This window comes from Seriola dumerili, unplaced genomic scaffold (genome assembly GCF_002260705.1).
Source record: "Seriola dumerili isolate Sdu_G_001 unplaced genomic scaffold, Sdu_1.0 BDQW01000017.1, whole genome shotgun sequence".
Lineage (NCBI taxonomy): Eukaryota > Metazoa > Chordata > Actinopteri > Carangiformes > Carangidae > Seriola > Seriola dumerili.
The window spans coordinates 15589197-15602877 of record NW_019174272.1 but is presented as its reverse complement, the minus strand read 5'-3'; the positions used below and the strand labels follow the sequence as shown (position 1 = coordinate 15602877).

The following is a 13681-nucleotide window of genomic DNA, read 5'->3' as shown; positions in this document are numbered from 1 at the left end:
AACAGTCAGTTTTGCTCTCATGGCATAACTGGTCTGGTCATTTGCTGTCACCACATCTGGACCCATGAGCGAGACAGCTAACGCTGGATTAACACCCTCCCTTATATAATTCTGGACAAACACAGGAGTAAGTGTGCATGAGCTGCCACTGACTCAGCAGGAATGAATAATCAGACATTCCTGCTGAGCAAGTGAATAAATGGTAACGCGTAGTAGGAATCAGTGGTACAGTTATCAAGCTAGGATAACTATAAACCTAATATAAACTTATAAACTAGGCTGACTAGTTTTGAGCCTTCCCAAATGTTGCATGTAGTCAAGGCAAAGACTGCTTAAACCGTGCTTCGACCAAAAAGTACCTGGAACTTTCTTCATGAACTAAAAGGTTCCTGTGGTCCATTATTGTCTGTGTTTCCTTCGCAGCCTAAAGTCCCGGGAAGGTTATGCAAAATTATTACTTGACATTACATTATTCAAAGCACTTTGAGGACATAACATGAATCAAAATACGGGACAAAATGTGTCCCGTATATATTCAATTCAGGACGCAGCATTTTATTTTCAAATACAGGACGATCCCATACTATATGCTCTGGTTATTGTGGTCCTGTTTCAGTTTTTTCACCTTCTCCCAGACCTGTTTGGCTGTGTGGAAAATGCGTTTGCTTGCTTGGTGTTTACTCGCTCTCTGCAAACTTTTAAACATGGCTGGTGAAATAAAATGCAGCGAGTACTCGACCAGTCAGAAATGTTCAGCACTGCAGACCACACCCCCCAAAGTTCTTGAACCTTAGGAAAGTACTACCCTCTGACCAGGGACTTTTTGTGGGTGGATCAGTTATCCTGGAACTAAATTTAGACCATGGTTCCTGCGGTCGAAACGCACATAGTTCCTCAAAAGGTTCCTGGGGAAAGTTCCTGCGGTGGAAACACGGCTGTTGTCACTAATGGTAGAAGGCTAACTTGATGTGGACTTTTAATTCATAGGGAAATACGGAAGCCCTGAGAGGCAAGAAAAATCAGTAAACCAACTTGCTTTCTCTCCTGTGTTTATGACTTCAGAGCAGGTGAAAAAAAGGTTTTGCCTATATAATCTTTCCGAAGTTCCTTAATTTTTTGTCATCTGGAAAGTAGGTAAGAAAGAATTTTTCTAACCAGGATTATTTTGCTAACTAAAAGCATTCATGTTTCTACGTGATTTTCAATTTATCCATGATCTCCATTATATTTTAATATTGGAGCATCTGAGAAGTTTCTTTTGTTTTGTTAAACAAAATAAAAGTACTGTTAAATTTGGCTGTTAAAATGAAAATGAAAATTTCAAACCTAAAATTGAGGCAAAAACTAAATTGTTCGATTTTACCATTGTGCTGGTACGTCGGCCTGATGTGGGCCCTTTAAAGAAATCTGCACCGTGAAACGTGTGATAAGAATATGATGCACTTTGATTGATTAGATATCTGCTTAAACAGAATAAATATTTGACATTCAGTAAGCTTGCATGAATGTTTTTATTGTGATTATTATCCCGTGTGTTTTAAATTAGAGGGTTTTTTGGGTTGTTTTTTTTTTTTGCTTAAAAAAATGTATGCATGAAAATAGTCAAATTTAATGATTTGCATAAATTACCAGACACCAGCTTCAATAAAAAAAAAATAGAAGTTCTAACACAGAGTGGAGACCCAGAACCTCAGTTAAGTCTGTTCTGCCACTATAGCAGGTCATTAATAAGAATCTGGATTTCCTTTTTGTCTGAAGCAGTGCCTGACTACAAAATTGTCTGTGGAGGAGGGAGTGTTCCATGAGTCTGCAGACCCTCACAGTAGCAGGATTATATTTTATGCCATGGTGTACCCGTAGCTCCCACAATGTAAAGCTACCAGCAGCCGGTCTCTCAGGATCTCCTGACTTGGGTATTCAGGTAGTTTCAGCATGTTGATACTGCAGATAGGAGAGAAAACAAAAAAGGGGTGGGCTGGCACGGTCAACACTGTGTAACATTGTTGTTATGATGGCTAATATCTGGCCAATGTAGGAGTGCTGATATGAATTACCTGATAAACATTCTGCTATGCAGAGATCTCTCCCTTTTTTCAAAAGTGCCATCTGTGTACACTGAAGAAACATACTGCCCTCTAGTGCTCAGTAAAACTCATCAACTGTTAAGGCTGTAGAGTGACTAGTGCTGTGTTTGTTTACTCAGTCCTTAATCTTAAACAGGGTTTAGGGAGAGAGCTTAGTTTCTGTAATTCATTGAAAGGGTCCTGCAAATGGAAATGTAATTTCATAAGAGTTGCAGGAAATATGAAGACAGTGTCAATTGGTACAATTGGTGCACTTCCAAATATTTGTTTCCAAATAATTACAGTTAAATAATAATAATTTAAAGTCAGCTAAATATGCAAAAAAGTTAAATTTGTTTACAGGCTAGCTCATCAAGATTTTAACATTTAATTTAAAGAAGTTCCTCTGACAACTAATTTTTACCAAATTATATTTTCTTTTTTCTTTTCAGAAAAACTATGAAGAAATTATTATTGTAATTACATGGCAAAGACACACAAAGGAAAATATGCAATACCAGCACTTGTCAATAAAAATGTAATGGGGAACTGATGGCTGACTACAAGCTACAAGAGTGGCAAGTGATTAGACAGACAGACAGATAGATAGATAGATAGATACTTAATTTATCCCATTGGGGAAATTCATGTGTCCAGTAGCTCATTGGTAATAATAACTAGAAAATTCCTGGAGAAATTTTGACACATACAAGCACACACACATACAAGCACGCACAAATGCACGGTGCTGATTTGCCTTATACATGCTCTCATACATGACAGTAAAAGGGGTAAGAGTTAATGAGTCCAATTAGCCAATAAGAATCAGCTTTGTCCATTTCTGCCTTGACGCTGCATTAGTAGCACCTGCTGAGACCTGAGACCTGCTGTTTGCTATCAGCTTCTGAATTTGTATTGCAGTCTGTGGGAGAGCTACTAAGATGGTTGAACAGTTCCTGTAGCTCAAAGCTCAAAGTAAATGCAATATGTCTGCTGCTGTATTTTCTGTTGTACTGTCTGAACTGTAATCTCTCTCTATGAGCACTAACTGTAAACAGCTTTCTGTCTGTGTGTATGTGTGTGCGTATGTGTCTGTGTCTGTGTAGCTGTGTTTGTAACCTCTCAAACAACTGCTATTTTTGAACAGAACTGTAACTCCTATCAGAACCATGAGCTGACCATGATTGGCACAAGATCTTTGAGCACAGATTGTGTGGCTTTGGTGTTTCTAGAGCCAAAAATGTGGACACAGGAGCGAGTTACAAAAAAGAGTCACTTCTCCTTTTCTCTGAAAATCAGCTCCTGAATTTGTATTGCAGTCAGTGGGGGATGTGGCGGGTACTCCCATCACTTTGATGCTCACTATTCAAATTCTGTAAGTCCCTGTGCTTAGCTGGACACTTTCTACAAAATAGCATGAATTTGTCTACTATGGAGGAAGCCGTGATGTGGGAAGTCTGAAATATGTGGCTGTAAGGACGATTTACACAGAATTTTTTCTAGAGCTTCTCCCACTCTAGCAATGATGTCATCCAGCTCTGAACATTCCGTGCAATTCACACCCATTACAAAGTCTGTAATGGTGTAAAAATTATACAAAACGTAAACTGCAATTTTGTGCAAACTGTAATAGTTGTCAAATTACCAATTTAACCAGAAAGAGTCACAAGTCTTGTGACCCATTTAACATTTCAACAATTTTTCTGCATTGAAGTATGACGCAGCAGTAGAGCTCCAAAGAGGGCTGGGTTCAGTCAAGACAAGTCAAGGATAATAGAATGAACATGTCAAAGAGTTTAAAACCAAGACCAGGCTTGCATAATACAGGCTTTTATAGAACTCAGTCAATAGAAAGAGACTGCCAGAGAGAGGAATAGGGTAATTACCAGGTACTAGAGGTAGGCAGTAGGTTGGAGGTGTATGGCACTGCAGCGACAGTGAACTTTTGTAAACCGCTGCCACCCATCAGGTAAGCAAAGCCACCATGAGGAACCCTGGAACTGATACAGAAAGATACTTTATTACAATAGACATTTACACATTTTTATCTCATTTACCATAGTGTAAGTGTATAATGTCCAGCAGACAAACCTTCCTGTGACAAACTGAAGCAAAAGAACCCGTTCCTCCTGGGTCAGGCTCTTCACCACCTCCCAGAACCACTGCAAAAAATGCAGAATGATTAGCTGATGGCTAACAGAGAGACAAACAGAATCAGATAAACCAGAGGGTTAGGTTGCTTTGTTTATCCATAAAGAAGTTGGTGCCTAACCTGTGGTAGAGTAAAACAGGTCCTGCAACTGACTATTGTTGGGGTACTATTTCTCAAACAACCATCTTCTTCATCCTCCTCATATTTTTTCCAAGAAAAATTATAAAATAATGCTCAAACATTCAAAGTGCTGGGAGGAAATTATATATCTACTTCATGCACTTAAAATGAAAATAGGAAATGAAAGCATGAAGGAGGATGAAAAACTGGAGTTTTCCAATCCAATATAGACTGGAACCTTGGAATTTAATTAATTAATCAATTAAAAAATTAAGCATGGCAAGCTTGGTTACATGAATTTCCCCTAGTTGCAAAGATCCAACGTGTGGGCAAATCTGATTCTCAAAATACACTGTTGCCCATAAAGTTGGAATAATTTTGTTTTCAGACACAATCCTCTGTTTATTTCTATTTAAATGCATCAGTTATCACTTTTGACCAGGTGCAATGATTACATTATGTGTACCAAATACCCAGTTGAAATGAATTCATGCATAACATTTGTTTGGCGCTAAAAAAAATATTTATTATTATTGGAATATTTATTCCAACTTTATGAGCAACAATGTATATGCAGAAGTAAAGACTGAGGAAGAAGAATGCAGGCAACCCTATGCTTTACCTTCTGTAAGATGCTTGCAACATATACAATAAAAATACAAATTGTATTGAAAATTAGAAATAGTTTAAAGATTGATGAGCTATTGCATCCCCTATGACATGAATAATTATGCTCTTGTAGTGCAGAACCAAAATTATCCAGGAAAATATCAGTTAACTCTTCTTTAGTCTGATATTTAAAACATTTATTATAATGGAAAATAATGATACTTATGCTTGTCATTGATTGTTAAATTTAGCTTTCCTTGCATTCTTTTAAAACTAATCTGTAAATGCAATAAGGTAACAACCTTTGCCTAAGGTTTGGACAATGTAACTGGTAAACATTAACATTTCTAAAAACCCAGATGATTCAAGTGAAACATAATTGTGTGGTCTTTAGGATTCATTCCAAGTCAGGCTCATAGAAGAAGAGCCCACCTGGATGACTGGCTCCTGAGGGTCATAGCCACTGGTGTACTCAGTGTTCCTGCACCAATCCTGCACATCGATCTCTGGCATCCCTGACAGCAGGAGCTCCTAAACACACACACACACACACACACACACACACACACACACACACACACACACACACACACACACACACACACATAGCTTGAAGACAAACTACAAATTGAGAGACAGATGCTTAAAGAGAAGAAAACAGCTAATAAACCATCAGCTTTACTGGTGGATTGCTTCATTCAGGTTGGGAGTGAGTTGCTCCCTCAAATAGGGCTGTACAATATGAAGATATATATTATGTGAAAATAAAGTAATGGCTATCGTATTATGCTCTTTTGTTGATTTTGTTCAATCTTATACTCTTTTTCGTCATTTGGACGACTTAACACATCCCTCCGCAATGACCCTGACTTTAACAGTTATATTGAAAAACAGTGGACCTCCTTCCTCAAAATAAATGATTCACCAGAAATAACACCATCACTGTTTTGGGAAACTGGCAAAGCTGTATTAAAAGGAAAAATCATCTCATACTCCACGAACAAGAAAAATAAAGACAATGAACAGGAAATTTACTTGGAAAAGAGATTAATGAACTAGATAACATCAATGCAAAAAATCCTACAATACAGAACCAAAATGATTTCAGAAAATATAAATTACAACTGAATGAACACACAAATAGAAAAACCTAATGCTTGCTGCAACGACTCAGACATGAACATTTTGAATACAACAATAAATCTGGAAAATACCTGGCCAATCAAATCAAGCAAAACAAAGAGAGCACAACGATCTCAATGATTATGAAGTCAGCAGGGAAGAAGAGGAAAGAAACAAGACTTCCAGAGATTTCTATTCTAACCTATACTCATCAAATCAAAAACCAAGCCAAATAAACACTGATACATTACTAAATACTACTGACCTACCACAACTAACAAATGATCAGATAAATTAATTAGAAAAAACATTTACAATAGAAGTGTCAATGCACTCAAACTCATTCCCCACAATAAATCACCAGGACCCAATGGCTTCCCTGCTGTGTTATACAAAAAACAATTTTGGAATATTCTAGACCCCATTTTCATTAGAGTAGCGGATGAAATTAAAGAAAGATCTAAACGAGGCATCACCAAATGGCGGACCGCGGTCCGGGCACGGACCCAGTGACGGTTCTGCCCGGACCCGTGAAAATTATATTATAATTATAATATTAGGCCTAATAAAAAGATAAATCATTTGTGCATGCGCAGCTAATTTAGTTTATACGACAGAAACGTCATCAATAGCCAAGCTGGAGGGGGGGGGGGCAAAATGGCTTGAGAAAAGTAGACAGTGAAAACCGAACTTTTAAAGATGAATGGACGGACCAATACATGTTCGTCTTGCCTGCAGCCAATTCTAACCTGTGTCTCATATGCTGTGAAACTGTGGCGTTAATAAAAAGTAGCAACGTTAAGCGTCACTATGAGACCAAACACGGATCGTTTGATGAAACATACCCGCAGAAGTCCGCAGTGAGGGCAAGTAAAATGATCGAACTGAAAGCACAGTATGACCGGTCTACCCGTGTCCTCACATGCATTTACAGGCCAGCAACGTCCAGATGAGTGTTCACTTAAGATTGCGTGGATTTTGGCGCAACACAAGAAACATTCAGCGATGGGACAGTGGTGAAGGAGTGCTTAAATGCGGCTGCAGTGACTTTACTTAACAGTAAACAAAAAAACGACATGTGTGAAAAAAATCAAGCAAATCCCATTGTCAGCTTCAACAAAAACCAGAAATCTGAACTATTAGCAGAGGATGTACTGGCACAGCTTGATGCAGCTGTTCAAAACGCAGTATGCATATCCTTAGCCATTGATGAGTCCACAGATGTAACAGATAATGCCCACCTTTTGGTGAATGTGAGATTTCTTCACAAAGAGAAGAAAGAGATGTGTGAGGACCTGTTGGGTTTAATGCCACTAGTTAATAAATGGTTAAAATAGGGGGTGGGCAGCTCAAAGGTCTTTTGTTTAGAAGAAGAAGAAGAAATTCAGTTACTTGAAATGTAGTAAAGACAACTACAGTAATGTTTTCCATTCAAGTGCCATACAAGTTCAGACTTGTCAGTATGTTTAAAGTATATAACACTTGAAATTTAACAATAAATGACATAGAAAAGTACATATGTTGTTTTTTATTTACAGCAGGGTGCACTATTTCAAGTGACAATATAAGATTCGGACCTTTGCTGGGAGGACATTTTTGTAACTGGACCTCTTTGAATTTTAATTGAATACCCCTGATCTAAACTTACCACAGCTTCAATATCTCTCTTGCTCAGACCCATAAAGATCCCAGCTCCCCATCAAGTCACTGCCCCCTATCACTTATCAATAGGGACACAAAATCATTAGCAAAGCCCTAGTGTCACATATTGAATGAGTCACTCCATCAATCATCCATTCAGACCAAACCGGCTTTACCAAAGGGCGACACTCATCTAACAATCTATGAAGACTGTTTTACTTAATGCACTACACATCTCAAACTAAATCACCAACACTCTTCACAGGGGTACTAGGCGAGGATGCCCAATCTCTCCATCATTATTCACCATCTTCATTGAACCACTCACAGTATCTATCTGTCAAAACAGAAAGATCATAGGTATCAAACAGAAAAAACCCAGCATAAAATCAGCCTTCATGCAGATGACATTTTACTTTACTTACAAAATCTGCCCTCTTCATTACCGGAAACTATTCATCTCATAAACACTTTTGCTCAATTATCAGACTACGCAATCAACTGGTTCAAATCCATCATTCTCTCACTCACCCCCGATTGCTGGGACGTGACAGTCCAAAAACCACCACTCTCCTTACGCACTGGTAATATCACATAGTTAGAGTTCAAATGTCTTCCTGGCTGTCCAAGTTAGTCAATCTTAACTTCAAGCCACTTTCCAAAACCATAGAGAACAACCAAGGGCGTAGGTTTGTAAATGTCCCTACCAATATCTGCGCTGAAAATCATTGTATGTAATCATTTTACTATCAAAATCTAGAGGTTGCTTTAAAAGCGTCACTGCTGTAGTCCGCACAGCTTGAAATGGTTTTGCATATACTATTCTGCTAACTTCTAACTAGCTAACTCTACTCCGGCAGCCAGCATCACTGCTCTCTCTCTCTCTCTCTCTCTCTCTGTCTCTCTGTCTCTCTCTCTCTCTATCTCTCCCTCGCCCGCTACTCACACAACCTATGTACTTATCTATTCCTCAAAGGAGCTGCTCCACTCCTGTAACAATATTCTGTCTCAAACTTACTGCAGATCTCACACAGAGATGATAAATCAGTGTAATTTTCTCATTTAAATGTTACTGCTACCTCTTAACCTCTTAAGCCCTAGGGATGCAGGGGGGTACGCCTCGCATAGACAGACATACCCAAAATAGATCAATAGTTCCACAACCATCAGTTCCATTTGCAAGAGCTTGGTCAGTATGGATAGCTGATTAAATTGTGATAAACCAAAGGATTTTTTTTTTTTTCGTGCCTAGAATTTATTTTTATTTTGACAGTGGATAACACCATTGTTGGGCCTGAAGATGTGGTTGGCCAAAAGCAGGCCTGCTCCGGCCTACTTGTATCCTCTGAAGCCTGACCTCAGAGCCTGATTCCTTGCCCCAGACCTGAACAAAAAAAGAGCGCCAAAAACCGCCCCTCACAGACTCCAACTCTTAGCAGGCTCTGCAGTTCACACCTGAGTGTGAAATCTGGGGGAGTCCCAAACTCACGCTTCTCATTGGCAGAGATGCAGGGGACCCTGGCGACTTCGCTGTGACATCACTGCATCTATAAAGGTCAACTGCACACACTGACCATGGCCTTTCCATTGTAACTGCAACAGAGATAGCCCGCTTTCTCTGTGAGCCAGTCTACTGAAGGAGTTAACCAACCCTGTGCACGTGTGTTTTCCCCCCGCAGAGTTTGAAGATTCTCCCCTCGCTGGATGAGTTGAGATTTCCCCCCGTGTTTAACTGAACATAAACTACGGATCCAAAAAGAGATTTCTGCCGACGCAGATCAACGATCTCTCCTGCCTGCAGAAGGAAGAAGGAACTTCTTCACGGAGACGCGGACAACCCGACACCCGCTACCCTCCAATTACGTCGACGGCGCTGAGTTTCTTCGCTGCCAAACAAGAAACCAGCTGCCGCAACCCTCACGAACGAGGACGACACCGTCAGAACTGCACCGGAGAACCTGTGCTGGATTTTACCGACGGATCGTCACACATCTAATCGCTTGGAAGCGATCCAAGTAAGAGGTTTACCTCTGGGCAGAGACTGTATTAATTGTGTGTTTAGCTTAGCTGTTGATGTTGGTTTTTAATTTGCTGTGTTTGAACTGTGCTAACAGTGTTTTTCCATGGACCGCCGAGTCCTTTGTACAATACAATTAAGAGTGTTGAAGTTACTGTGCGCTGCTTGCCGTTATTCATCACTCCAGATTAACTGTGTGTCCCTTTGCGGGACCGCTGGGTATGAGGCGAGTTGCTCAATCCTTTAACCGATCAGACAATGGGCATACAGCTTCACGGCCATATGTGCGCTGTGGGCCGAATAACTATCGCTCGCATCCCACGGTCGCTCGACTCCGCCGCAAGTCATTTGTCCTCCTTTGTTACACCCACACAGACACTTACATATAGACATATCATTCATCATATATATATTGAATAGTCCCCCCAAGACTACAACCGTAACAAAGTAGGTAGAAATAACACAAAGCATACAAATTCTACAAAGATTTTAGTAGGGATGGGCCCAGGCGGACTCTCCATTTGGACACTTGGATAGCCAAGGTACCCAAACTGTGCCAAAGGCGTTTTTTACCTCTTGAAAGGAAATCTGGCTACAAAATACTAATGATTTCAACTACAGGAGGCTATGTGCACACAATACAACATTCAGCCAATTCATTTAGATAGATAGATAAATATGTTGGGACTCATCATTCAAGATACCAGATGTTTCTTTGCTCCACTGGACAAAGGAACTCACACTCCACAGTTCCTCACCGTTCACACCTGGGGACGACCCTTTCCCCCACTGACCTTACTGGCCAGCCAGTGTGGGTCAGCGTGTGACATGTGATCCCCAAGGGTGTCACCAAACAAAACCAGATCTCTGGCCCTCTTCTCTCTCTCTTCTCTTCTTGGCTTGCTCTGGAGAGCAGTTCCTGTTCTCTCCTCTCAGCTCTTCAAAGGGCAACAAGGCCCCAGCCCAGGTCAGCTCTTCTACCTGAGAAACCAGCTCTCTCGCAGGCCTGCTCACAGCAGCCTGCAACACTCTTCTCCTGAACAGCATCGACCTGCTTCGGATTAACTGAGAGTGAACCAAATTCTCTTCAGAATCAGCAGCTATGACACAAGGCCAGCTGATTTTCCAAGCAATAGGAATCATAGCAGAGTTAGCGTGGAACAGCTAACTCCGTGAGGAGAACAAAGGAGATAACAGCAAAGCAACACAGCCAGACAGGACTTTACGCCACCAGGAAGTCACCCAACTCACTGGACTTTACAACAACACTTGTTTGTTCCAAGGACTGGGTAACGTTAACTGACTGGGCCTAACCTTTCCAAGCACAGCATAGCACAGCAAAGCATAGCTAAGCAGCAGAAGTCTTAACTTTGTTAATGTACTTGTTGATTGATGTCTTGTTGTTGTAATGTTGGCTTAGGTTGTGGTTAGTCATACAGTTAATCAGGTACTCGTATGTTTACACACATAGTAGTAGTTCTAGAACCTGCATGAAGCTAACCTCCTCCCTCTTACCTGGTACCTTTAGATTACATGAGCTATGCTAACAAAGAAACTCACACCTTCCCTCTCACACACACCAGGTGGTCTCAGCTGCCATTTTGAGTAGTTTCTTTGTTTACCGCCATCTTGTGTAGTCTTCTTTGTTCAGGTCAGGTGTTAACAGTGACCACTTTGAATCAGCCATCTTGCCTTTGTTTGTGTCCCCACAGACACACACACATACCCCTACACACACACATACACACACCTGTATATACTAGATAAGACATTGGGCCTGATTTACTAAGATCCCAAATAAAGAGCGCTAAATTGCGTGGGCACATGGATAGATTGCGCGCGCTGCCTGTTTGGGCCTTGCGAGTGATTTACTTAGATTAACAGCGCAATTGACTACAGGTGCAAAAGTGATCAAGCCGGCCCTATTTAAATGAGGATTTTGCGCGAGTTAAGGGTGTTCACCATGGCGAATGCAAATGAGCAGACCCAACGGAAGCGCAAATTTGAAGCCACGGAATTGGAGGTGCTGGTACAAGAGGCAAACAATCTCATTTCTGCAAAGGAATTTAACCGTTATTAGGAGGAACGCAATATGGGAGGCAATCTGTGACAAGGTTAATGCTGTGGGGAAAACCAAAAGAACACCGGATGAAATGAAGAAAAGGTGGCAAGACATTCGTAGAAGAACAAAGGAAAAAATCGCACAGAGTAACACATCAGCAAATAAAACAGGTGGGGGACCGGTGGAGGAGGACCCTCTGTCTCCCATTGAACAGCAGGTGCAGCTGACGTTCTGTGATGAGCAGATTACTGGGATAGAGGGAATATTTTTAATTCATTCAGGTACACCACATAAGACATGAACGTGTGTCATGAACGTTCTTTAGCTGTGCAATGGAAAAGCGTAATTGCCAAAAGGGTTTTTTTTTGTCTGTGCGTTCCAGCAGGGGCACAGAAGTGTGTGCGTTTTAATTTGTTTTAAGTTTCAGGAAAAAATGATAGGACTAGGCCGAACTAATGTTCCTATGTCTAAAAGAAAGTGGGCTTTAAGCACATAAAAATGTGAGGTTTTGGTTTTGTCAAAATAGCACAAACAAGAAACACTTGACATTATGATGCAACATTTATTATTTAAGGATTTGCTGAACTCTGAACGAATGACTTTTTTTGTTTTTTTCTTTTTCAAAGGAAAACAATGAACATGAACATGACATGAACAGAAAAGATGCGTTCTCTCCGTTGCCTGTCGTGCCTACACCTGCCTCCTTGCAACAATGACCGCAGCCATCTGTGCGCACGGCTGTGCCAGGTAGCCTAAGACTTGACTTTCAAACGTGCTAAACATAGACGCAAAAAATATATCAGCGCAATTAGTTTGAGGTTTGGTAAGTCACATTGCGGTGCGCAAAATGATTCTATTTTGCATCTACTCCTCCCAATATTTTCGCGTTCTGGCAGGCAAGCCTATATTGCATATTCATGAAGGCAGAAGCGCAAAATGGATAGCGAGTGTTATTTTTGCCCGACTGACAGACACAATCCTCGGTGCGCCCGTTTGGTAGATTAGCATCAAACATGTGTTTACGCGTGCTGTCACGTTTGCGCACGTTTTTACGCACGCAAAGCTTTAGTAAATCAGGCCCATTGTGTTTTTACTCTGCCCCATTGTAAATAATGCCTTTAAGTATAACTACTGGTGTGTTTAAGGTTGCACAAGCGTGAATATTACCTCTACTTAGTAGAATTCCAATCCTTCAACTTTAACTTACTGTTGATATGGTAATTTGGTTATAGTTAGTAAACTCTAATTGTTAATCAGAGTTCCAGATTAATGGTAATAAATTGAGAGTGAAACCATATTGTCTATTTTGCCTATTAGTTTAGGCTGGTGCCCCGAGGACTTTAATTCATTTTAAAGTTATTATTTAATATTAATATTTTTCTTAATTTATGATAGCCAATAAATTGATAGACAACCGAAATCCAACATATTTGGTGTCCAGCTCATGAGGTAGAGCTCAGACCCAACAGATAGATAGATTGATAGATAGATTTATTTTTCCCTTAGGGGAAATTCATGTGTCCATTAGGTCATTGTTGATAATAACAATAATAATAATGATAATAATAATAATAATAATGATAATAATAACAGTTGATAATATATAAATAATAATAATTAGATTAGTCCACTACTTGTTGTATAGCCTGATGGCAGTGGGAACAAAGGATCTCCCGAACCTCTCTGTTCTGTGGTGCAGTGAGATGAGACGTTTGCTTCTGTAGCTGTTTCTCTGTCCTGCCAGAATGTTGTGGAGAGGCTGGTTGGTATTGTCCAAGATGGCCCCCATCTTACATTGCATGCGTCCTGAGTGAGTCCAGACTACTGCCAAGCACAGACCCAGCCTTTTTTACCAGCTTGTCCAGTCTCTGTGTTCATGTCGTACATGCTGCCGC

At 40.4% G+C, this 13681-nt stretch overlaps 1 protein-coding gene across 3 annotated transcripts in view; it reads right to left on the bottom strand.

Moving 5' to 3' along the window:
• Nucleotides 1-1279: 1279 nt before the first annotated feature.
• The window catches only part of hace1 (HECT domain and ankyrin repeat containing E3 ubiquitin protein ligase 1), an 86855-nt gene continuing 74453 nt past the window's right edge, over nucleotides 1280-13681 (bottom strand). For 2 of the 3 annotated variants that reach the window (XM_022755389.1, XM_022755403.1), the window contains 4 exons: nucleotides 5377-5475; nucleotides 4155-4225; nucleotides 3950-4063; nucleotides 1280-1941 (listed from right to left, as the gene is read on the bottom strand). In XM_022755389.1, the coding sequence (XP_022611110.1) occupies nucleotides 1839-1941; nucleotides 3950-4063; nucleotides 4155-4225; nucleotides 5377-5475 (387 nt within the window). In that variant the 3' untranslated portion in view covers nucleotides 1280-1838. Of the gene's footprint in view, nucleotides 1942-3949; nucleotides 4080-4154; nucleotides 4226-5376; nucleotides 5476-13681 lie in introns of all 3 variants that reach the window. The other variant, XM_022755398.1, reaches the window with a different exon arrangement.